This window comes from Ranitomeya variabilis, chromosome 1 (genome assembly GCF_051348905.1).
Source record: "Ranitomeya variabilis isolate aRanVar5 chromosome 1, aRanVar5.hap1, whole genome shotgun sequence".
NCBI lineage: Eukaryota > Metazoa > Chordata > Amphibia > Anura > Dendrobatidae > Ranitomeya > Ranitomeya variabilis.
Genome location: NC_135232.1, coordinates 63,544,676 through 63,571,165, shown reverse-complemented (window position 1 = coordinate 63,571,165; position 26,490 = coordinate 63,544,676). Strand labels below are relative to the sequence as shown.

The 26,490-nt window shown below is 40.5% G+C and overlaps 1 protein-coding gene across 29 annotated transcripts in view; it reads right to left on the bottom strand.

Annotated features, from left to right (window-relative positions):
- CELF4 (CUGBP Elav-like family member 4) overlaps window positions 1-26,490 on the bottom strand; it is a 1,364,246-nt gene that overhangs the window by 220,405 nt on the left and 1,117,351 nt on the right. For 16 of the 29 annotated variants that reach the window (XR_013221177.1, XR_013221171.1, XM_077284096.1 and 13 more), the window contains exon 4: window positions 8,905-9,033. The exons of 5 other annotated variants lie outside the window; for them this stretch is intronic. Coding sequence is in view for 19 of the 24 variants with exons in the window: in XM_077284096.1 (XP_077140211.1) it covers window positions 8,905-9,033 (129 nt within the window). In the remaining 5 variants the exon portion in view is untranslated. The remainder of the gene's footprint in view (window positions 1-8,904; window positions 9,034-26,490) is intronic. 8 more of the 29 variants (XR_013221173.1, XR_013221179.1, XR_013221181.1 and 5 more) reach the window with 1 other exon arrangement.

Here is a 26,490-nt window from a genome sequence, read left to right as displayed (position 1 = left end):
ATGGGCCCTTGACTCAGAGGCCCAATAGTCACTGGCTGGCGCCCCTGGGGCAGTGGGGGCCCTTGAAGCAGTGGGGGCCCTAGGCAGCTGCTGGCCAGTATGCCAGCAGGTTTCAGTGCCTGGGCCCACCAGAGAATCCTCCGGTTCTCCAGTGGACGGGTCCGAGCCTGGTTATTAGTATACACCAAAACTCTGCTTCAGTAAGTGCAGAGGCTGCAACAATCACACAACTTTATTAACTGGCAAATTACAGTAATTTTCTGCTAGGGAAATCAAGCTTCACGGTTTTCTGCATATCTATAGATAGATATCTATGTATTATCTATCTATGTATTATCTATCTATCTATGTATTATCTATCTATGTATTATCTATCTATCTATCTATCTATCTATCTATTATCTATCTATTATCTATCTATGTATTATCTATCTATTATAATTTTATCTATTATCTATCTATCTATCTATCTATTATATATCTACTTTCTATCTATCTATTATCTATCTGTTATTTATCTATTATCTATCTATCATCTATCTATTATCAATTTATTATCTATTATCTATCATCTATCTATTTCTCCATCTATCTATCATCTATCTATTATCTGTCTATCTATCATCTATCTATCCATTATCTACTTTTCCAAAAAAGTTGAAGCAGCACACCAAATCCAAAGTTTCTCAAGGCTTGAGAACCAGGACCAAAACGTTGCTACATCGGCTATTAAAAAGTACTTTAAAACTTTGGATTTGGTGTGCTGCCTCAACTTTTTTGGAAAAGTATTTACTAGGACTGGTATGCACATGTGAGACGTCTGCACCCTACCTCTTAACTGTGCTGGTTTTTCTATTTTTTTTTTTAAATCTATCTATCTATCTATCTATCTATCTATCTATCTATAATCTATGATCTATCTATCTATCTATCATCTATCTATTATCTATCTATCATCTATCTATTATCTATCTATTATCTATTATCTATCTATCTATCTATCTATCTATCTATCTTCTATATATTATCTATCATCTATCATCTATTATCTATGTACCTATCTATCATTTATCTATCTATTATCTATCAATCATCTATGATCTATCTATGTATTACCTATCTATCATCTATTATCTATCTATCATATATTATCTATCTATCTATCATTTATCTATCTATCACCTATCTATTATCTATCTATCATCTATTATCTATCTATCTATCTATCTATTATCTATCTATCATCTATCTATCTATCTATCTATCTATCTATCTAATATCTATCTATTATTTATCTATCATCTATCTGTTTATTATCTATTTATTATCTATCATCTATTATCCATCTATTATCTATCTATTATCTATCTATCAATCATCTATCTATTATCTATCTGTCATCTATTATCTATTATCTATCTATCTACTGTATCTATCTATATATCTATCGATCTATCTATCATCTATCTATTAAATATCTATCTATTATCTATCTATGATCTATCTATCTCACAGTTGTTATCACCATTTTTCTGTCTGTTACCGCACGTCATAATAGCAGGGAGAACATAAAGGGCTACAGTACAGTAATTCATATCTCCTACACTGTCCCATACGGAAATAGATGGTGCATCCTACGAGTGAATGGAGCTAATAAATAATAAATAGAAATGGGGAATGATTTTTGTTGAGCTGTAACGAGGCTCATGCCACTTGTCAGGACACTTCTGATTCATTAAAAGGCGCTCGCATCAAAATCGTTTCGAAAATCACAGATCTTGATGAATTAGGGCCTAAAAGTCTGCACTGCATTTTCAGCCTCTGAATGCAAACAGAAAAGTTTTCAATTCACAGACAGCAACCAAAAGTCTTAAATAGGTCACTGTATTAAATAGAAAAAAACATATACCGGTGTACAAAGTATTAGATCTTTATACCTTTCAACATCACTGATATAAAAAGTAAAACAAAAACTTCAAATCTGTTATCAATGTTCCTATCAGACAGTATATTTTCTTTGCTTTAGGTAAGATATTCCTTTTTGGTTGCTAAATACATGATTCTTGGCATATTATCTAAAAACAGTCCAGTCTATTTGTGACTAATGTCAGAATATGAACATCTTGTGGTAATTAGAGCTTTCTATGGTGAGTGTTATTATAGGTATGATTCATGCTTCACTGAGCACATGGGCGTCTGAGACAAAAATAGTGAGAATTATCTGGGGCTAGAAATACGGCAGAGCTGGGTCATAATGTAAAGCCATCATTGGAAATCTGGAAGCTACGAGAGAGCTAATTACACTTATTAGAGATTTCTCTTTCCTGCAGTAGTCGCAGGAGTCCAACTGACACCTCCCCAACAGTCTCAGCAGCAGCAGCACTACTCTCAGTTCCCCTGTAGTCACAGAAGTAATACTCTCACTGCCCCAGGAGTCAGGGCAGGCAGTCCCACTATTGTTTCCCCAGTAATCACATCAGTACTTCTCTTACTTCCTTAGTAGTCACAAAAATACTACTTTCATGTCTCCAGTAGTCACATCATAACTACTCTCACTTTCCCAGTAGTCACAACAGCCTCACTTTTGTTTCCCCAATAGTCACAGCAGTACTACTCTCACTTCTACAGTAGTCACAGAAATATTATTTTCACTTCCCCAGTAGTCATAGCAGTATTACTCTCACTTCCTCAGTAGTCACAGCAGTTCTACTCTCACTTCCTCAGTAGTCACAGCAGTACTACTTTCACTTCCCCATTAGTCACAGAAATATTATTTTCACATCACTAGTAGTCACAGCAGTAGTACTCTTACTTCCTCAATAGTCACAGCAGTAGTACTCTCACTTCCTCAGTAGTCACAGCAGTACTACTCTCACTTCCATAGTAGTCACAGAAATATTATTTTCACTTCCCCAGTAGTCATAGCAGTAGCACTCTCACTTCCTCAGTAGTCACAGCAGTATTACTCTCACTTCCTCAGTAGTCACAGCAGTACTACTCTCACTTCCTCAGTAGTCACAGAAATATTATTTTCACTTCCCCAGTAGTCACATCAGTAGTACTCTCACTTCCTCAGTAGTCACAGCAGTACTACTCTCACTTCCTCAGTAGTCACAGCAGTATTACTCTCACTTCCTCAGTAGTCACAGCAGTACTACTCTCACTTCCTCAGTAGTCACAGCAGTACTACTTTCACTTCCCCATTAGTCACAGAAATATTATTTTCACATCACTAGTAGTCACAGCAGTAGTACTCTTACTTCCTCAATAGTCACAGCAGTAGTACTCTCACTTCCTTAGTAGTCACAGCAGTACTACTCTCACTTCCATAGTAGTCACAGAAATATTATTTTCACTTCCCCAGTAGTCATAGCAGTAGTACTCTCACTTCCTCAGTAGTCACAGCAGTATTACTCTCACTTCCTTAGTAGTCACAGCAGTACTACTCTCACTTCCTCAGTAGTCACAGAAATATTATTTTCACTTCCCCAGTAGTCACATCAGTAGTACTCTCACTTCCTCAGTAGTCACAGCAGTACTACTTTCACTTCCCCATTAGTCACAGAAATATTATTTTCACTTCCCTAGTAGTCACAGCAGTAGTACTCTCAGTTCCTCAGTAGTCACAGCAGTAGTACTCTCACTTCCTCAGTAGTCACAGCAGTACTACTCTCACTTCCATAGTAGTCACAGAAATATTATTTTCACTTCCCCAGTAGTCATAGCAGTAGTACTCTCACTTCCTCAGTAGTCACAGCAGTATTACTCTCACTTCCTCAGTAGTCACAGCAGTACTACTCTCACTTCCTCAGTAGTCACAGAAATATTATTTTCACTTCCCCAGTAGTCACAGCAGGAGTACTCTCACTTCCTCAGTACTCACAGCAGTACTACTCTCACTTCCTCAGTAGTCACAGAAGTACTACTCTCACTTCCTCAGTTGTCACAGCAGTACTACTTTCACTTCCCCATTAGTCACAGAAATATTATTTTCACTTCCCTAGTAGTCACAGCAGTACTACTCGCACTTCCTCAGTAGTCACAGCAGTAGTACTCTCACTTCCCCAGTAGTCACAGCAGTTCCACTTTTGTTTCCCCAGTATTCACAACAGTACTACTCTCACTTCCCCAGTAGTCACAGCAGTGCTACCCTTAATTCCCCAGTAGTCACAACAGTACTACTCTCACTTCCCCAGTAGTCACAGCAGTGCTACCCTTACTTCCCCAGTAGTCACAGCACTACTACTCTCACTTCCTAAGTAGTAGTCACAGCAGTACTGCTCTCACTTCTCTAGTAGTCACAGCAGTACTACTCTCACTTCTCTAGTAGTCACAGCAGTACTACTCTCACCTCCCCAGCAGTCCTACTCTCACTTTCCCAGTAGTCAAAGGAGTACTATTCTCACTTTCCCAGTAGTCACAGCAGTGCTACTCTCACTTCTCTAGTAGTCACAGCTGTACTACTCTCACTTCTCCAGTAGTCACAGCAGTACTTCTCTCACTTCCTAAGTAGTAGGCACAGCAGTACTACTCTCATTTCCCCAGTAGTCACAGCAGTACTACTCTCACTTCCCCAGCAGTACTACTCTCACTTCCCCAGTAGTCAAAGGAATACTATTCTCACTTCCCCAGTAGTAACAGAGATATTACTTTCACTTCCTAGTAGTCAAAGCATTATTACTCTCACTTCCCCAGTAGTCACAACAGCACTACTCTCACTTCCCCAGTAGTTACAGAAATATTACATTAACTTCCCCATTAGTCAATGCAGTACTACTCTCACTTCCTCAGTAGTCACAGCAGTATTACTCTCACTTCCTCAGTAGTCACAGCAGTACTACTCTCACTTCCTCAGTAGTCACAGAAATATTATTTTCACTTCCCCAGTAGTCACAGCAGTAGTACTCTCACTTCCTCAGTAGTCACAGCAGTACTACTCTCACTTCCTCAGTAGTCGCAGAAGTACTACTCTCACTTCCTCAGTTGTCACAGCAGTACTACTTTCACTTCCCCATTAGTCACAGAAATATTATTTTCACTTCCATAGTAGTCACAGAAATATTATTTTCACTTCCCTAGTAGTCACAGCAGTACTACTCGCACTTCTTCAATAGTCACAGCAGTAGTACTCTCACTTCCCAAGTAGTCACGGCAGTACTACTCTCACTTCCCCAGTAGTCACAGCAGTTCCACTTTTGTTTCCCCAGTAGTCACAACAGTACTACTCTCACTTCCCCAGTAGTCACAGCAGTGCTACTCTGACTTCCCCAGTAGTCACAGCACAACTACTCTCACTTCCTAAGTAGTAGTCACAGCAGTACTACTCTCACTTCTCTAGTAGTCACAGCAGTACTACTCTCACTTCTCCAGTAGTCACAGCAGTACTACTCTCACTTCCTAAGTAGTAGGCACAGCAGTACTACTCTCATTTCCCCAGTAGTCACAGCAGTACTACTCTCACTTCCCCAGCAGTACTACTCTCACTTCCCCAGTAGTCAAAGGAGTACTATTCTCACTTCCCCAGTAGTAACAGAAATATTACTTTCACTTCCTAGTAGTCAAAGCATTATTACTCTCACTTCCCCAGTAGTCACAACAGCACTACTCTCACTTCCCCAGTAGTTACAGAAATATTACATTAACTTCCCCATTAGTTAATGCAGTACTACTCTCACTTCCCAAGTAGTCACAGCAGTACTACTCTCACTTCCCAAGTAGTCACAGCAGTACTACTCTCACTTTCCCTGTAGTCACATAAGTACTACTCTCACATCCCCAGTAGTTAAAGGAGTACTGTTCTCACTTCCCCAGTAGTCACAGCAGTACTACTCTCACTTCCCCAGTAGTCACAGCAGTATTACACTCACTTTCCCAGTAGTCACAGCAATACTACTCTCACTTCCCCAGTAGTCACAGAAATATTACTTTCACTTCCCCAGTAGTCAAAGCAGTATTACTCTCACTTCCTCAGTAGTCACAGCAGTGCTACTCTTGCTTCCCCAGTAGTCACAGCATTATTACTTCCACTTCCCCAGTAGTCAAATAAATATTATTTTCACTTCCCCAGTAGTCACAGCAGTACTACTCTCACTTCCCCAGTAGTCAACGGAATATTACTTTCACTTCCCCAGTAGTCACAGCAGTACTATTCTCACTTCCCCAGTAATCACAGCAGTACTACTCTCACTTCCCCAGTAGTCAACGGAATATTACTTTCACTTCCCCAGTAGTCACAGTAGTACTACTCTCACTTCTCCAGTAGTCACAGCAGTACTACTCTCACTTCCCCAGTAGTCACAGGAATATTACTTTCACTTCCCCAGTAGTCACAGCAGTACTACTCTCACTTCCTCTGTAGTCACAGCAGTAGTATTCTCACTTCCTCAGTAGTCACAGCAGTACTACTCTCACCCAGTAGTCACAGCAGTACTACTCTCACTTCCTCTGTAGTCACAGCAGTAGTATTCTCACTTCCTCAGTAGTCACAGCAGTACTACTCTCACCCAGTAGTCACAGCAGTAGTATTCTCACTTCCCCAGTAGTCACAGCAGTAGTATTCTCACTTCCCCAGTACTCACAGCAGTACTACTCTCATTGTAATTAATGATCACAGCAGAGCCATCCCAACCTCAGCAGGTTGTCACAGTAGGATTACCCCAATTTGTCAATACCAATATCCCTTCTGTCTTTATCATATACTCAATATGTTCTAATGATTTTCCCCTGCTGGCAGGATGCTACACATGAGAAGCAGCTGTAGTTTGAGTGCTCCTGTTCTTATAACCAGAGATTTGTATTTTCTGCCTGTTAGATAGCAGCAGATTGTGACCTCTTCTGTGGAAAAAATAGTGCCCGATGCTGCCAACCATTTAGCGCTGGCTACCAAACGTAAGAAAAACAATGCTCAAATAGATCTTATTAGCAAGATCATTTTAATTTGCGAGGGTGTTACTTGATGAGTCATCATAAGTAGTCCTTAAATGGGTTGTTTGGTAAAAACAAGTTATCACCTATCCAAAAATAGCGGGTGCCTTGCAGGCCAGTTAAGGTCTGACCACTGGGACCAGCATGATTGGTAGATTGGGGAATTTTTATCCTCATCACAAGACAGAATGGCAGTGCAAACATCCGACTGCTGCTCCATTGATTCTCTATGGGGCTGCTGGAAAAAGAGGAGCGCAGTGCTCAGCGGACACACAGGGAATTAATGGAGCACAGGTGTCACAGTTCTGCCGATTGGTGTGGGTGCAAGTCATCCATAGACAAGTTACAACCTATCCTGTTAATAGGTGATAATTTGTTTTAAGTGGACTCCCCTTTTAATGTATAAGTAGCCCATAGAGTGTAATTCATACATATGTGTCCACTATTACCTTTACATACTTTTAGTTAAGCGCTCCAGTTTCTTATGATACAAATTCAATGCGATGTTGCAACATGCTTGGAAAAACGCTCAGCAAGCTGCAATTCACAGCATAACCATTGGCCACATGGAAACACGCATAGCAGCAACATCTCCTGACAGAGTATTGAAAAATGATGTTTTTTTTTTTTCCAAAGCTGGTTATCTCATGCTGTTCATCTTCGGATATATCGAGCCCAGGAATGAAAGAACACAACTGTATCCTAGTTTCCTGCGATTGTGGCTTTTGAGAGAAAACGGTAGATAGGCATGAACTGTACTCATACCCACAATTTTTAATTTTTTTAAATTTTGGCAGGACCGGTACTATTTAATCTATATTAATAAATCATTAAACGGCAGTCATGGGGAATTTTTCGTAGTCTGGTATTGGTGAGAAGATCCGTTTTTAATGCCTAGTGTGGGGCCCTCATCTTGCTGTGAGGTGCTCCTTAAAGGAAAGTTTGAATATAAAATCTTTGTCGAGATCCATATTTATAATGGTACTTAAACCCTCATTAGATGTGATTTATCTGGTGATCTCTGATTGTCCACGAACAATTCAGGATGTGATTCATTCACTGAAATAGAATAGTCTGTGGGCGTTGTGTTTTTCTATCTAATTTCCACAGCTTGATGAAACAATCAAAGCTTACAAGATATATAGCTGAACATTGGATGTGCCCCAAAAATGAATATATACCATTTTTATGTTTCCCAGGCTTTAAAGGGAGCTTGACACCAGGGTTTTCCCATATAAAGTAGGGCCAGCACCTGTACGCCCTCATAGGCAGCATTCTAGAATGCTGAATATATGTTCCCAATGCGTTCTGCGCAACCCAAAATGGACCCTTTATTATACTCACCTCGTCTGATGGACGTCTCTGGCCTTGATCCGGTGCCTCCTCTCTTCTTGTGGCCGCCGTCCTCCTTCTTGCTTCATGTAGATGACGCATCTTATGTCATCCACACAGTTTCCCCCATCGAGCTCCTGCGCAGGCGTACTTTTCTGTACTCTTCAGAAGGCATAGCAAAGTACTGTAATGCGCATGCTCGGGGAAAGGGCAGAGAGTGTCGACGCATGCGCACTGCTATACTTTTTAGAGAGAAGTACACCTGCACATGACCACGATGGAGGACACTGTGTGGAAGATGTAGGACACGTCATCCACATGAAGGAGGGAAGGAAGACGGTGATTGTAGGAAGACATGAGGCACCGGGTCAAGACCAGCGACGCCCATCGAACCCGACAGCCTTGCAGGTGAGTATAATAATTGGGGTCAGATATACAGCATTCTAGAGGGCGTACAGGTGCTGGTCCTATTTTATATGTAAAAAAAAACCTGGTGACAGGTTCCCTAAAGGACACTTTGTACATGAGCAGAACATACTAATCTCATGCCGACATGTGAATCTGCCAGTAGGACAGTCAACCGAGCTGTAATACAGAATTCTATCAAAAGATAGTAATGAAGTAGAAACCGAGCTGCATCGATTCTACCTTTGCTGTTCCCATCTGGTCCTCGAAGGATTGTACATTCTTCAATGTTCCCAAAGGCTTCAAATAGTCGGCGGACGTCATCCTCTGACTGCTGTTTATTCAGCATACCCACAAAAAGTTTTCTGTCTTCTGGAACAAAATTAAGAGATGCTTACCATATTTTACAAGAACCGCTGACAAAGCAACATGTGTTCAAAATTGATAGAAAGTAAGATATATACATAGATGTATAGATAGATAGATAGATAATATAGATAATAGATAGATAGATGATAATAGATAGATAGATAGATAGATAATAGATAGATAGATGATAATAGATAGATAGATAGATAGATAGATAGATAATAGATAGATAGATGATAATAGATAATAGAGAGATATATAGAGAATAGATAGATGATAGATGATAGATAGCTAATAGATAGATAGATAGATAATAGATAGATGATAGATAGATAATAGACAGATAACATATAGAAAGACAATAGATACATAGATAATAGATAGATAATAGATAGATACATAATAGATAGATAATAGATAGATGATAATAGATAGATAATAGACAGATAGATATTAGATATATACTGTAGATAGTAGATAATAGATAGATAATATTATAGATGATAATAGATATCTAGATAATAGATAGATAATAAATAGACAGATAGATGATATATAGATAGATAAATAGATGATATATAGATAGATAATAGATAGATAAATAGATAGATAGATAGATAGATAGATAGATAGATAATAGCTAGGTTGACAGATAATAGATAGGTTGATAGATAGATAGACAGACAGATAGATAATAGATAGATAGATAGATAATATATAGATAGATAATTGATAGATGATAGATAGATAGATAGATAGATAGATAGATAGATAGAAAATAGATAATTGACAGATACATAATAGATAATAGATAGATACAGTATATAGATATTAGATATATAGATAGATAGATACTAGATAATAGATAGATAGATGCTAGATAGATAGATAGATAGATAGATAGATAGATAGATAGATAGATAGATAATAGATGAGAACATTTTGACGGGACATTTTGTTAATATAAGTAATGTAGTTACTTTGTGCAGCTGATCAAAGTAAAAAAAAAAGAGTTTTCGTAAGTAAAGTAAGTAAGCAAGTAAAAGGCACAGGCGCCCAGTCCTCTGACAATTTATATTCTGAGGCTCAATGCTAAGCTGTCACCCAAGAGTGGAGACCAGTGGTGAGACCTCCAGATGATCCTTCTATGTGAATGTTCCTTCCCTGCACAGAGTGAGCAATCTCCTGAAGATGGAGAGATAATTAACTCATTTGTAATTAGCTAAAGCAAATCATAATCTCAGAGCAGGCCGCAGTCATGTATTGTAGGCACCGAAGTGACAGGATAATTGTAGTTTAATTCAGGTGATAAATTCACCCTGATTTGTCTTGCAGAGTTCATAAAATAGATTTGGACAGTTCTGCACATGAACCAATATATATGATCGGCTCTCCGAGCTATAGGAGCTCCAAGACAAAACTCACTCTCAACCGGTCTCACTAATCTCCAAGAGCAAAGACCTCAGAAGATACACCTGAGGCCGACTGGTAGACATAGAACTCTCCCATCTTACGATTTCCTAGACTGATTGTTAGGAGTGACAGATGAAAGTTGGGCTTTATTCCAAAAACCAGCCCCGGATGACAATGGCTACTGATTTACATGCGTGGCTCGGAGACTTTCCTTGAGACATAACTTGGATATCTGAAAAGTTAACACCATTCTTATCAGTTTTAGTTAAGCTGCTTGCAGCAATGACATCCTGAACATTTATGTGAACTCTGCAGCCAATCACTGACCTCAGTGATCATGTGACGTACATGCTAGCATCACTGCTATGGCCACTGATTGGTTGTAGAGGTCACACGGTTGGACGTGATGCCATCATTCTAGAGAAGTAGACAAATTATTTTGAGAACCACTGGAGTTTCAGCACTGGAGTAGAAGGGATTGAAGAAGGTGAGTATTGTTTTATTTTGTTTTTAAGTTTTTAAATTCTGGACAATCCGTTTTTAAGAGGAAAATATCAATTTATATTATTGTTTCCAACAATCACATGCTGTTCATATAGATATGTCCTTCTGTACTCTCCTGGGTGCCTCAACATTTCTTAACAATGAGTAGGGCGAGATGACCAGCTTTGTAAAAAAAATAGTTTTTGTGATATTCTGTTAGGAGATATTTATGCTATATGTGACCATTGTCATTTGAAATGCCGTGTGTTGAAGGTTTTGAAATGGTGTAGTGAGAAATTGGGAGTATTAGGGTGCTTCCACACTGCAATTTGTCCCACGTTCAGTGGTCCTGTTAGGAATTACATCTGGACCCACCACAAAACAGGATTCAGGTGTACGTGCCGATGGGGCCATTGGTTATAATGATTCCGACAGAGTCAGTGTGTGCTCTGTGGTGCATGATTTTGGGATGCATACACCTACTGGAGGCAGATATTCAGACATATTCTACTATGCCTGGGTGTTCACCTATGCGTATACGCTCCAAAATGATGTACAACGGAAGCCATCTGCACCATTATAGTTAATAACCTATTGAGTCATACACTGGAATCCCAGTTTCCGGGGGCTTTGAACATAAGATCCAAAATGGCAACCATTGAGCATTATTAGGTATCATTTTTTTCCAAAAAGTCAAGATGAATATACAAATAATGGGAATAAGCTGTTTATATTAATCCTTCCCTGTACAAGTACGGAGGATTATGTACTATTACACTTAAGGAAAATTGCATTTCTGTGTGGCAGCTCTGAGTGTAAATAAGGATCGTACTTTTAAGCATTAAATTGCTCCATTGTATCCTATGGGGACAAGTGTAGGTTTAACATGTGCCCTTGAAGAATGTAGCAGCAAATCCATTAATGGGGAGCAGCAACGAAGTCTATTGAGTCACCAAGGCAACTCTTTCCATGACTTCCTTCAATGTTAACTTATTGGCCTTTGCGTTTGTGACCACCGAATTATCACGCTAAGCCAAAACACGTTCCTTAGACCTTTTGAGATGGCAATTTAGATTACATTTCTCATCTTTCCCTCTCATCGGAGAATTGAAAGAGAACAAACAGTAGACCCCCTTATTGTGTGGAGGTTTGGCTACCGTATCATTAACCACCATCAGCCACAAAGCCGAACCATGGAAGAGCTAAAATAGAAGCTTGTAATTGCAGCCACGCCGCCGAGCCATGGACACAATAGACAGGATTTTCCTTGGCATGTGCCCTCGTAGACTTTTCACATCAAATTAAAGTTGGCTTTTCAAGACTTCAGAAAGGGTAATTGAAACACTTCTTTACAATTGCTCCAACTTAAGTTCTATCTCCCTCATCTCAGCCTGTATCATTCGCGCTCGGAGACCAGACAAGCAGCATGGCCAGACCTCACTTAATATTAAAGTCTGTGATTAAATAGGATTCGCCAAAAAGAGACAAAGAGCTGAAGACCTGCCAATTGTTAATCCCTTGTTCGCTGCGCTTAAAAATTCAATTTCTGTCTTTCGAGAGGGAAGAAAAGAAGGAGGAATTTACTAGGGGTATCTCATTCTGATGGGGTCTACTGATTTTCCCATGCACTTCAAATCTAAAGCCTCCAATTAATATGTATGCACATGACACACTTCTGATCTCTGATTGTAACTGTTTCTTTGGCCATGATTTTATAAAAAAAAAAAAAGACCACGATTGGACAAAGGCGAAGCAAAATAAGGAATTAGCAGTCATGCTGAAGGATACTCTGCACAGCAGTGGCTCTCCTTTATGGACATTCATCAATGAGGACCCAGAAGGAGGGCCATTGTTTGACAGTTCCACTATTCAGAACACGCACCCCTGCCCTTTTTATGATTTTAGACCTTCTTCGTTAATCTGTAAGCTCTTGAGGCTACGACTTTTGATCTTTTTGTGATAAGTTTTGGGTATTGGATCGGTTAACATACTGCACTGCTGAATCGATCCGGTTCATATTAAAGATTAAGCTCAGAAACACAAATATTGAGTTAAGGAGATTTTCCATCTTATTTTTTAAATTGTTAAAAATAAGACACAAACATTCCTTAGGAGATTGGAAAACTTATTGTTTGTTGGGCATTCAAAGGCTGAGTGTCCAAACAATCCAGAGAATGGGGCTCTGAAACCCAGTTTAATAAAACAGAAGGTAAGGTCCTGGATGGCAGGTATGTGTTACTGAGATGGTTTTATTTTGACTGGATTTTGGATCCGGGCTTTAGGAGTGACCAGAAGAGCCTGGGTGGGAAAGGTCGCTCCCATACTCCAGTCCTGATCTTACTGGTCTCATAAAATGCATCTGGTCTAGCTCAGGTAATTCTAGTGTGCTGAAGCTGGACAAAGCCAGAGTTGGTGGATAGTCTGTACTGCAGCCTGAGAGGTTCCTGTAATAACAAATTGGTGAGACCATTTCAACGACTTTGCCTTCCCTAGAGAGAGCGGACTGTTTTGTTATTCATTTGTGCTGAAGAAAGGCTGTTTTCATTTTGGAGCTGTAAAGTTTATGAAGGACAATCATTTTATTTTGATTAAGAAAACCCCTTTGCCTATGTGTATCCATGCAGTTGCCAGAGAGCTGAAACCCCCACACCAGGAAGCAGGTTCTGTAGAGCCCCATCTTTAATGGAGTGAAACTGCACATACTCAACCTCGAGACCATTCACTGTCTATGGGACTGTCGTAAATAGCCAAGCGCTGAGCCTGGCTTCCTATTGCACCCCCATAGACAGTGAATAACACACAGGTAGGTGCTAGGGATCCCAGTGGTTGGACAACAAGTGATCAGTAATTTATTCCTTATCCAACAGCCTATTTTGGGAATAACCCTTTAAAATGATTGTCTGCTTCAGAAAACCCATTTTAAATAACTTATTATCTAAGCATTCAGCATTTAATATAAATACATCCATTATTCAGGAGAACAAATGTTTAGCCAGAACTGAGAACAACCACAAAGGAGGATAACAACTGATTGGCTAGTGTGCCAGGTGTCACACTCCCACTGATCAGACATTAATGACCTATCCTAAGGATAGGCCATCAATGTTAAAGTCCTAGACATCCCCTTTATTTTTTAAAGTCTTTTGGAACTGCTGGTCTGCTGTCTCTAACATCATGTCCTCCCTCTATCTGAAACTAGATCTTTTCAAAACGGAACTTCTTGTGTTTCTCCCTTCTACTAACCTCACTCTACCCAACATCAAAATTACCCTGGAGGGTTCAACCATAACTCCCAAGCAGCATGTCCACTGTCTTGGGGTCATATTCGACACAGAACTTTCCTTTACTCCCTATATCCGATCACTCACTCGCTCTTGTCACCTGCATCTTAAAAACATCTCCAGAATCCAACCTTTTCTCACCTTTGAAACTGCTAAAACTCTTACTGTCGCTCTTATTCATTCTCGTCTGGACTACTGCAACTCTCTTCTGATCGGTCTCCCTCTTACCAAACTTTCTCCTCTCCAATCCATAATATTGAATGCGGCAGCCAGGGTCATATTTCTGTCCAGCCGCTTCACCGATGCCTCCATCTTGTGCCAGTCATTACACTGGCTACCCATTCGCTACAGGGTCCAGTATAAACTCATCTCTTCCACCCACAAAGCTCTCCACAGTTCTGCAGCGCCTTATATCTCCTCTCTCATCTCTGTCTATCGCCCTACATGTGCCCTCCGTTCTACAAACGACCTAAGACTAGCATCCCCCATAATCCGAACCTCACACTTCCGTCTCCAAGACTTCTCTCGTGCTGCGCCAGCTCTCTGGAATGCACTTCCCCAGATGATCAGACTGATACCTAGCCCCGACCTATTCAAGCGTGCTTTAAAAACCCATCTCTTCAAACAAGCCTACCACACCAACTACTCAGTAAACTAACTTTGCCCTGTTCCCTCCTTCCAAATATTATTCTGAATCTGCACCCTACTATTCTTCTGTCTCCACACCCTCCATGCACATGATAACTGCACTTGATACTGGACTATTGCACTTAAACACACGGGCTGATGACCGGATCATGCAGCTTTATATGAAAATCCCTATTTATTATCATTGCCACACCTGAAATAACGAGCACTTTTCACCTATTGTGTCCCCCCATTTCCTTGTTGATTGTAAGCTTGCGAGCAGGGACCTCACTCCTAATGTCACTGTTTAAATTGTCTTAACTTGTATTGAATTTATTGTCTGCACATGTCCCCGCTTAATTGTAAAGTGCTGCGGAATATGTTGGCGTTTTATAAATGAAAATTATTATTATTATTATAAAAAAGCGTAACATAGTATCAGTAAGAATTCTACTCTGCTGATTGTGAATCTATGCAGAAAGAGCTTGGACATGGGTGTAATTCCTAAAAATTTGTTAAGAATTTATTTTTTGCTTATTTTTTAAATCTCATATTTTGTTATTTAATATTTTATTTATTTATTTATCTATTTATATATTTTCTTTTGCCAATTTGAGTCCTAATAAGATATATATTAGGTTCTTTAATTATGAGGCATCAATAATTAATAGCATAAAAAATATGACAGACTCTTCCGAACCATGTGTGCACACGCCACGCTCTGTTCTCAATGCTTTTGTAGTATTTTAAATTAATTTCCTTTTTTTTCCAAGAGGAAATTTAGATCCATTGTGCTGGCTGAAGGTAGGTGGACAGCTGGAGGCAGACATTGCTCCTGATCTAATGGTAATTCACACATTGTCAATGTCTCTGATATGCGAAGAATTTCCCATCGAATCACATTTTCTTGCCGATTGTAATATAACGTTATATCAAGGTACATTGTGAGATTCACTAGACTCTTACAATATAGCACATATTTTCTGATATTCTGTACTCAGGCTATTCCCAATAAGATCCCTTTTTATGATTTCTTACTATTTGAGCTCTGTTTTGGTTATTGATTACTTTTTTCTTCGAGGCTTTGGTGTGGTCAACACAAAGTTTGTCCTAAGGTGGTAATAAGCAGTAGATGGGCGACAGCCTAACCCAACGATTACAGCTGGATTGTTTGAACCATTCCAAAGTTCCATATCTTCTGCAATGGCAGAAGGTGAGAAGAAGAGTCTGGCATGTCGAATTCTGACTTCTGTTATTTTTTGGATCTCAGTGCTGATAAGCTACCAACACAGGTGTCTGGCAATGTTTTTTTTCCTCTCTCCCTTTTGTGAGCACAAGTAGAACCATGTATACATGAGGGTCTGAAGACACAAGTGTTCAATCGAAAGGTATCTAAGGTGTTTGACCAGCTTTACATTATCTAAGCAGACGGCCACCTCTGCATTAGAAAAAAAGTTGAAGTGGATGCGTACTAGTTGTGGCTTTTCAACAACTCATGGTCAAAAGGTTCAGAAGAACTTCAAGAAACAACTCCAGTTGTATGTTGACATTCTGAACCAGGAATACATATTAAGCCTTCAACTTTCCTCTTCCTTCGGCTACATTTTTATTCCCTACCTTCTCCTCTACACAAAATTATACTGTTCTACTACACAACAGTGCCATGTCGGACTCAGCTTTCTTGTGTCCACCAGATAAAATGAGTCCAAGGGTCCACTCTCCATCATGACTTTGTAAGTAGACCCCATTGGAAATGTCTTCTGCAGGACATTTGATCAACCTGTTTGAAGCTAATTATTATATCTCAGTCTGGACCCACTGAGGGGTTCATCCATTACCCTTGTAGACTAATCCAACTGTGCGTATGTTCAATCAGTGTATTCTCACTCAGATTTTTTTTAGCAACCCACAAGTATTCAAGCTCCTGTTGTATAAAAGTTATGAATTAGTAATAGTGAAGAAAACATGTTTGAGACTCGCCGTCTGCGCCAAGGTGATGCATTCTGGTATTTACCCTCTGAAGTTAAGAGGCTCCTCAAGAAAGTGTACATCTAGATAGTTTCTCTATTCCTCGTGTTTTCAATAAACAATCCCCAACTTGTAAAGTTTATCCATTTAATGTTTTTAGATCTCCTAGATGAACTGTTTATTGCATGGTGATTTCTCAAAGTATTATAGCAGAGAACGGACACCTCAGGGCTTCAGAGGAAATGGTTCATTAAAAGAGCTTTGTAGCTCCTGAAGTTACTCAGTTACACTTTGTAAGACTCTTGGTACCTTACAGTACCCCTGGGGCAGATCTAAATGAGCCATGCACACCCTTGCATGACACATCTTATTGCTTTTGAATGGCACATTCCTCTGATGAGCTCTCCACTTATGCTGGAGTCTGGCACAAGATTCCCTCATCTCTGTCCATTTTGCAACCTGAGGTCCTCAAGCAAAGAGGCACAAATGTGACTTCTGATGGGCTTTAACCATGCGCACAAAATAACAGCAATACATTATGAGTAACTGTGCCTATCCTGTGCTCTCTCTAATGTAACTACTATCTGTGGAATCCTATGACCTTCCATTTCCAAACTACAGGTGAAATAAGAGAAAAACTATGCTGATGTGCAATTGTGATCAAGATGCAAAATTCTCTGCAATTCTTCCCTGGATAAGTCAGGTCTATCATTCTGTGACATCACAGGCTTCCCCGGATAACTGAGGTCTATCATTCTGTGACATCACAGGCTTCCCCGGATAACTCAGGTCTATCATTCTGTGACATCACAGGCTTCCCCGGATAACTCAGGTCTATCATTCTGTGACATCACAGGCTTCCCCGAATAACTCAGGTCTATCATTGTGTGACATCACAGGCTTCCCTGGATAACTCAGGTCTATCATTATGTGACATCACAGGCTTCCCCGGATAACTGAGGTCTATAATTCTGTGACATCACAGGCTTCCCCGGATAACTCAGGTCTATCATTGTGTGACATCACAGGCTTCCCCGGATAACTGAGGTCTATCATTATGTGACATCACAGGCTTCCCTGTATAACGGAGGTCTATCATTCTGTGACATTACAGGCTTCCCTAGATAACCCAGGTCTATCATTCTGTGACATCACAGGCTCCCCTAGATAACCTAGGTCTATCATTCTGTGACATCACAGGCTTCCCCGGATAACTGAGGTCTATCATTCTGTGACATCACAGGCTTCCCCGGATAACTGAGGTCTATCATTCTGTGACATCACAGGCTTCCCCAGATAACTCAGGTCTATCATTATGTGACATCACAGGCTTCACTAGATAACCCAGGTCTATCATTCTGTGACATCACAAGCTTCCCTAGATAACCCAGGTCTATCATTCTGTGACATCACAGGCTTCCCCGGATAACTGAGGTCTATCATTCTCTGACATCACAGGCTTCCCCAGATAACTCAGGTCTATTATTATGTGATATCATAGGCTTCCCTAGATAACCCAGGTCTATCATTCTGTGACATCACAGGCTTCCCTAGGTAACCCAGGTCTATCATTCTGTGACATCACAGGCTCCCCTAGATAACCTAGGTCTATCATTCTTGAACATCACAGGCTTCACTAGATAACCCAAGTCTATCATTCTGTGATGTCACAGGCTTCCCTAGATAACTCAGGTCTATCACTCTCAACAAGAAATGTAAAAAAGGAGTCAAGCTAGAGAAGTTATCCACAGGGAAACAAATCACGAACAACATTAAAATAAATCCCCACATTTTTTTATAAATACATTAATGACAAAAAAACAGCGGCTGTATTGGCCCCTTAAAAGATGATAATAACAAGATAATTATAGAGGACAAGGAAAAGGCTGAAATATTATACAGGCACTTTTCATCCTTGTTCACCAATGAACTGAATGTTCCAGGGATCTTTCAACAAGGCAAAAAACAAAGTTCACCATCTGATATAACTAGTTTAAACCAATAAGAAGTATGCCGGCATCTGAGAAAATTGAACATTGACAAATCCCCTGGTCCAGATAGCATTCATGCATGGATACTATGGGAATTGAGCTCGGTAATTGACAGACCACTGTATCATATACTCTTAGACTCTCTTGTAACAGGGGTGGTGCCACTGGATTGGAGGATGGCTGATGTGGTACCGATATTTAAGAAAGGTAAGAAGGTGGATCCAGCCAACTACCATTCGGTAAGCCTGACATCAGTAGTGGGCAAAGTTTTTGAGTGCATTATAAGAGATTACCTGTAGAAATATATTGCAGAAAATAATAAAATAAATGACAACCAGCATGGATTCATGAAGAATAATTTGTGTCTAACCAACATGTTGGGTTTCTATGAGGAGGTAAGTGCTAATCTGGATGTAGGTAATGCGGCTGATGTGATTTATCTGGACTTTGCAAAAGTATTTGATACTGTACCACATAATAGCCTTATACTAAAGCCACAGAAGCAAGGACTGTGGAAAACTATATGCAGATGGGTAAGGAATTGGCTAAATGACAGGAAATAAAGAGTCATCATAAATGGTACATTCTCCAAATGGGATATAGTCAGTCGTGGGGACCGCAGGGATCTGTGCCAGGATGGATTATTTTTAACCTTTTTATTAATGACCTTGTGGATGAGATTGAGAGTAAAGTGTCAGTCTTTGCTGACGACACCAAACTATGTAGGATACTAAAATCTGACCTGGACATTGCAATATTGCAAAATGATCTGGATAAGATGACTGAATGGGCAAACACTTGGCAAATGAGATTTAATGTAGATTAATGTAAAGTAATGCACCTAGGATGAAGTATTCCTGTTGCTGCATATACATTAATTGGGAGTATACATGGGACTACAGATCAACAGAAGGACTTGGTTATTGTGGTTACAAGTAAGCTTGGCAGCAGCACTCAATATCAAGCAGCAGCTGCAAAAGCAAACAAGATTTAAGGGTGTATAAAAAGAGAGATAAAATCCAGCAATCCTAATGTATTACTAACCCTTTATAAATCACTGGTGAGGCGACATCTAGAATACGGGATCCAGTTTTGGGCTCCACGTTTTAAAAAGGATATTCAGAAGTTAAAATCAGTTCAATGACGAGCAACTAATTCATTACAAGGGCTGGAAGGCCTCTCATATCATGAGAGGTTGGAAAAGTTGGGCTTGTTTAGCTTAGAAAAAAGACACCTCAGAGGAGACCTCATTTACATGTATAAATATATGTGTGGTCAGTACAAAACACTGGCGCATGACTTATTTCTTCCAAAGACCATACTGAGGACCAGGGGGCCCTCACTATGGGTGGAAGACAGGACATTCCGGCAGCTAACCAAGAAAGGGTTCTTTACAGTCAGAGCAGTCAGAATGTGGAATGCCCGACCATAAGAGGTAGTAATGGCCGACACTAGAACAGTTTTTATAAAAGGGCTGGATGATTTCTTTATTGCTCATAACATTGCGGGTTATAGTTAAATTGGTGCCAAAATGTACAATTGGTGGAGAAAGGTTGAACTTGATGGACCGAGGTCTTTTTTCGGCCTATGTAACTATGAAAACTGATTTGCTTATGACTCTTTTATACTTGCCCACTAGATGTCTGTATAGGTGAAACTTATGGAGTCATACCATATATTTTACTAGAAATACAGAACTAAATCTGCTAGGTACCGAGAGAGTTAACATCCAGGTGGCAACCTGATTTTTACGGATTGAGTTGACCATGAAGACCAGCCCTCCCTCTCCACTGTGATCAGACCCTGTAAAGAAAGCTCTACATCTTCTCTCTTTGTTGTTTTAGGGTCACAGGACTGAATTGCGTCTCCTCTGACTACCCTTCCGTTACTATTACCCCCCTTTAAATCTGATGGAGAGTTAGGTGAGCAGGTGAAATGATTAAATGGGGAAAAATAAAGGGTTCACGATGGAAAACATCATTATGACTCCTCCCTTGGCTTTCTGTGTCTGGCTTTTGTGTTACGAGGATCCTTGTAGAATTTCTCTATCACCCCGCAGGAAAGGCTTTAATAACTGAAAGTACAGAGTGTCAAAAGGAATTTTTCAGTCTTTGACAGCTCATAAATTACAGTTCATTGGCTTCTTCTGGGGCTCTGATTTAAATTAATAGGCAGTCAAATCTATATTTTCTCTGCTGTGTCCCTTGACGCTATGGCGCAAGGCTTAAGGGCTAACAGAGCGGAGGAGGATCATGTATTATCCTTGGTTCTAGTAATCATCTATTTGTATTGAGCCAGCTGGGCAGAGGCCCACACATCAAGTCATTTCACATAGAGCCTCGGAGCCCAAAGACTATCTATTAAATCTGTGAAATAAATCCCCTCTAACCAAAACCAAATTGGGTTCTAGAACGAGAGGGTCACCCACCAGGCAATAAATATCATTGACGACACGGGAAACGTGATGCAGCCACATGAGGAGGCTTGGTTTTATAATTAAAGGGCAACCAATTAATGAATGTTCAGTTATGCCAAGGAGAGTTGAGAAGTCAAGGTACAACATCTTGTTCTTCATCATCTTGACCACTCAACTCTCCGGGACAGGACATCGATAGAAATCATGAACAAGATATTGAGAAGTCCAAATACTCAAACCAAAGGACTGTGAATCCTAGAAGAATAATGAAGCTATGATCTACTGGAGTTTAATTTGATGAAGTTATCTGTCATAAGTGTCAGAAAATGGGAATCGGTAAGGTTAAGACCTGAGTTGGTCTCATTGACCATACAGAAATGTCCAACCTTACCTTTCCTCAAATTTGGTTTAGAAGTGCTCAATTACTCCATACATATTCAATACAATAGTGATATGCTAATAAAACCTTCAACCTATTGTAATTAATGGACGGACATATCATTGGTGCAGCAGCACCAGGGGCCCACTAGATAAGGTGTACCATTTCTATGTCCAAAACATGTGAAATCATGCATTATAATGAGCAATTGAACTGGAAAGGGCCCATATACTGTTCTTGCACAGGGACCTTTTTCTATGTCCTTTAGTGCTGTAATTCATAACACGACCACTAGCGGGCCACATATAGACACATATAGAATAAACAACTCCCAAAAGAGTATCAGAAAATCATTATTTTTCAAAACTGGTCATCTTGTGATATTTATATTGGGATATGTCCAGCTAAGAGGTAAGGTGAGAAATGATGTGTTGAGTTACATCATCAGCTATGACTGTCAGACATGACTACCTACATTGACTAGTCTCCCACTGAAAGCAACTTTTATAAGGCCACCACTGAAATAGTCGGAGAACCTCATATTGTACACTCCAAAAAATCATGGTACTCTCTAGAAAAGCTATGCGGCAAATGGGAGAACTCATCTCTGCTACATCTGATAATAGCTCTGCCACATCTATACTTTATGGCTTGAACCCAAATTTCTAGCGCTAAAGTTTAGGAATGTAAAGGGGTTAAACGGGATTGGGCAAAACATCACGGATTAAGTGTAAAGCAGTGCCACCCCTTTTCACAGGTTGTGTCTGGTATTGCAGCTGAGCACCAATGAAGTGAATGAGGCTTGATTGCAATACCACACCCAACCTGTGATCAGGGATGGCGCTGTTTTTAGAAGACATCAGCCATATTTTTCGAATCCTATATAGGGCATCTGAAGCACATGATATGAATAACCTCATTCCCCCAAGGACTAAATGCAAAAGAAAGATTTTGATGATGAACTCAATCCTGCTACATCTGCAATCGGAATGATGGGGTCAGGGGGTCCATGTACATAACTAATTACTGCATGTTGAGCATGGTTGTTAGTTGAGATGATTGGACGGTTCATCACGTCTCGGTTTCCCTTTCTTCTTCTATTTGTGCGGTCATGTCTCCATTGTATTTGACAAACACAATGGGTGATGTAAGTCAGACATGATGGGGATGGCAGGGAGGCAGATGCCGCTTGTGTCTAATCAGGTTTGCTGCTGGTGGAATGACCTGACAGTGTCATCTTGGGAAGATCATAGCGTATAAGGGGTCCGCATCAGAGGAATCTGTCTCCGCTGTCTCATGATTTAGTTGGAGTTCCGATATGCTCATTATGAAAATGTAGCAGAGACGAGTTTGCTTTTGGTCACATCTTAAACCTATGTTTTTATATATATATATATATATATATATACAGGTATATATATATATATATATATATATATATATATATATATATATACAGTATATAACAAATAATGCAATCAAAATAACGTATGACATACATAATATTAAAAAGTAACAACTTTATAGATCACAAAATATAAAAAATGCAAGGAAGACATGCACCCCCAATGTAGAAAATGTAAAACTCATAAAAATATAAAAAAAATCAGTAGGGGAGGCAGGGATACAATACAAGCGTCAGATATAGTAATATAATCAATGTCAGTGATGTGTAATATATTAATGTAAAAATTCCACAGTACTAAATATAGTATAATTAATGGAACAGACTCTGGAATGGTGATTAACAGTGGACCTTCACATGGGTCGGCATTGGGCCTTCTTCTTTTTAATATGATACTGAACTCTGCAATGTAATTAACACAGAGGAGGATAATTTAATATTATAGATGGATTAATGTAAGTTGGAGGCTTTGGCTGACAAATGGTAATTGAAGTTTAATGTACATAAATGTAAGGTCATGCACTTGGGCAGAGGAAATATAATGTATAATTATACACTAAATGGCAAAACATTAGATAAAACTGTCACTTAAAAAAACTTGGATTTATCAGTGGACAGCAAACGTAGTGATCAGTGTCAGGCAGCTGCTGCCAAGGCAAGTAAAATCATGGGATGCATTAAAAGAGGCATAGATGCTCAGGAGGAGAACATAATTTTGCCTCTATACAAGTCACTAGTGCAGCCACACTTAGATACTGTGTACAATTTTTGGTGTATAAGAAGGACATACAGTAACTGAACTAGAGCGGGTGTCCACCCTTACCATCCCATGAATTTAAGTATGGACTCCACTTTCACATGATATCCATTCAATATAATATTATGACATGTCAGCAATACCTTAGACAGGCTGCAAATCACATTATAGCCACTGGGTGGCCAAATTAAGACACATGCGGTATAAACATCTCCCGACAGTGTCATGTTTTTTTTACTTGGCTGGCAATCTTGTGTCGCCCATCTCGGGATATGAAGAGCTAAGAGGATAGATATGAAATGGATTGTTTATAATCTGATGGGAGGTGTAGCGTTTAGCCTCCTACTATAGGTACTTGACTTCACATTTCTTGGATTTGAGAGGAAGATATACAGTTACTGTGTGAGTCTTCGGAGATCTAAGGAATGGTCACATATTAAATGACTTGTCCAGTTGGAAGCCAATACAGATATGCCCCGATCACATCCTAATGAATAACTCCCAATCTCGTCATTAAATATTTACCTCCCGAGCCGCCGCGTTCTTCCGTTATATGAAATATGCAGCGCTTCGCACCGCCAGGGCCCAGAAATAAAGTAACCGTGATATAAGGCAGCTTGTATAACAGAGCTTACAATCAATGTATCCGCATGACACTCAGCTCTGCTACCTCTGTAATTAGCCTGGATAAATAACCCGTACGAGGCGAGCAGGGACGTGCCGCCAGGCTGGGAGATGTGAGGCTGGCTATACAGTGATACTTCATTCACCACATAAAGCCCATAATCCTGGCTGTGTATCACTGCATTCTCTGCAGCGCATTTCCCTCTTTTGATGCCCTGATTGCCTTGCAAAGCGAGAAAGTCCATAAAAAGCCTCATTTCAGTGAAGTGGGACATATTTCATCCGGCGCAATGGGTCATTGTGTGCGCTCGTACATGCACTATTGAACAGCACCTGAATATTCCCTTTTTGGTGAATGGGCTATTGAGAAAACCCCAAGGCAGCAAACCGATTCTAACAATAGGGTAAGCCAAGCTTGTTCAGGGCCGTGTCATCGGCACAGCAGAGTTTATACAGCTATAGGGGAGGGCGTCCATTACATAAGGGCGACACCGGCCCCTGCAATTGGGCCCTTTTAGCAACAAAGTCCCTATTAAAGCTTACCCGGTAACCCTTGTTCTGGGCTATATGATCCTACACAGAAATCATCTTCTCTACTCTCAGTTATATGGTTGGAGGCAGGAAAACACATGACTAGGGATGGAGGAGTACAATAGCATGAAAAATATTGGGAGGCCAAATGTCGCATTGCTTTCTTTGCTCACAGCCCTACTAGATGTATATGTCATGGTATCATCACTCACTGTGGCCTATTGACGCAGTGAGTGACAGCTCAGCCGCCCTATATGATCTGTAGTGTGCTGGTGTGTCAGTATTGTGAGTGACAGCCCTGTCGTCCAATCTGAGGCTCAGGCATGCTGGACTGTCAGTATTGTGAGTGACAGCCTTATTGTCCAATCTGAGGCTGGGGCATGCTGGGCTTTCAGTATTTTGACTGACAGCCCTGCTCCTCAATCTGGCCTAGCATGCCGGCATTCCTCAAGGTGGCTCCCATTCTCGATAATTCACTAACTAGCTGACTGGCTATGACCAGACTATTGTCAGTTGTAGCTTTGCTCATTGATGTGTGTGCTCAGTGCTCTGTGTCTGATTTCCTGATCTTTGTTGCCGGACCTTGGATTTGTCTTGATTATTCGAGTGTATTATCCCTTTTGCTCTTGACGCTCTCTGATCTCAGGTACTTGACCCCGGACTTGACCTCTCACTATCCGTTTCTTTTATCCCTTTACCTTGACATACTCTCCAGGTATTTGACACCAGACTGTTTCCTGATCATGCCTTTGCTTTGCTCCTTTGTACTATGAGCTCTTCTGGTATAATAATAATAATACATTTTATTTTTATAGTGGAGCGCCCCCAAGGGCTAGGGGAACTCGGTATCGGGCCCTTCAGTTCTCAAGGGGGATGTCACGGTGGCTGAGCCGGTCCGTGGCCCTAGGGACATCCGTTGTAAAAGGGGGGAAAGGTCTTTAAAAGAGATATGTTCGTGATGCCACCTGTGGTATTCGGTCAGGGTGACCGACGCTACTGTAAGGGGTCCGCTGGGGTGATGTTATTGCAGCTAGATGGTATACCTTCCCACAGGTGAAGTGTATCCCCAGGGCTTCCCGGTGTGTAGATGGTGGATGGTGAAAGACGCAGTGAAGAACGAGGACACAAGGTTGCAGTCTCTTTACCTTTTTACTGAAGGCTTCAGCATCCACAGTCCAGAGCACCAGATCACAGGGCAGGCAGAGTCCGGCCGGTCTGAAGGCAAATCCAGAGTCCCCTTATCCAGGTGGAAATCAGTAGCCTTCCTCTAGCGCCTGGATGTTGTAGTACCTTACTGCTGAGCCTCTCATAAGGTCCTCACAACTGTTGTAGATGTTCTAGATGTTATGTCTCTTTCTCTGTCCCCCTGATGGTAAGGATAGGACAAACCCGTATGACTGATGGCCTGAGGCTTTTTACAGGGACTCTAGCACGCCCCAGCCCCCACAAGTTGCCACCGTGCCTCCTGGGTATAGGTCGGGCAGGTAACGTGGAATTATCTGTCCTGCCGGTCTATGGAGCAAGGCTTGGAGACGATTGCTCCATCGGTGTTCAGGCTACCGGATCCTGCGCCTCAGAAAGGAGG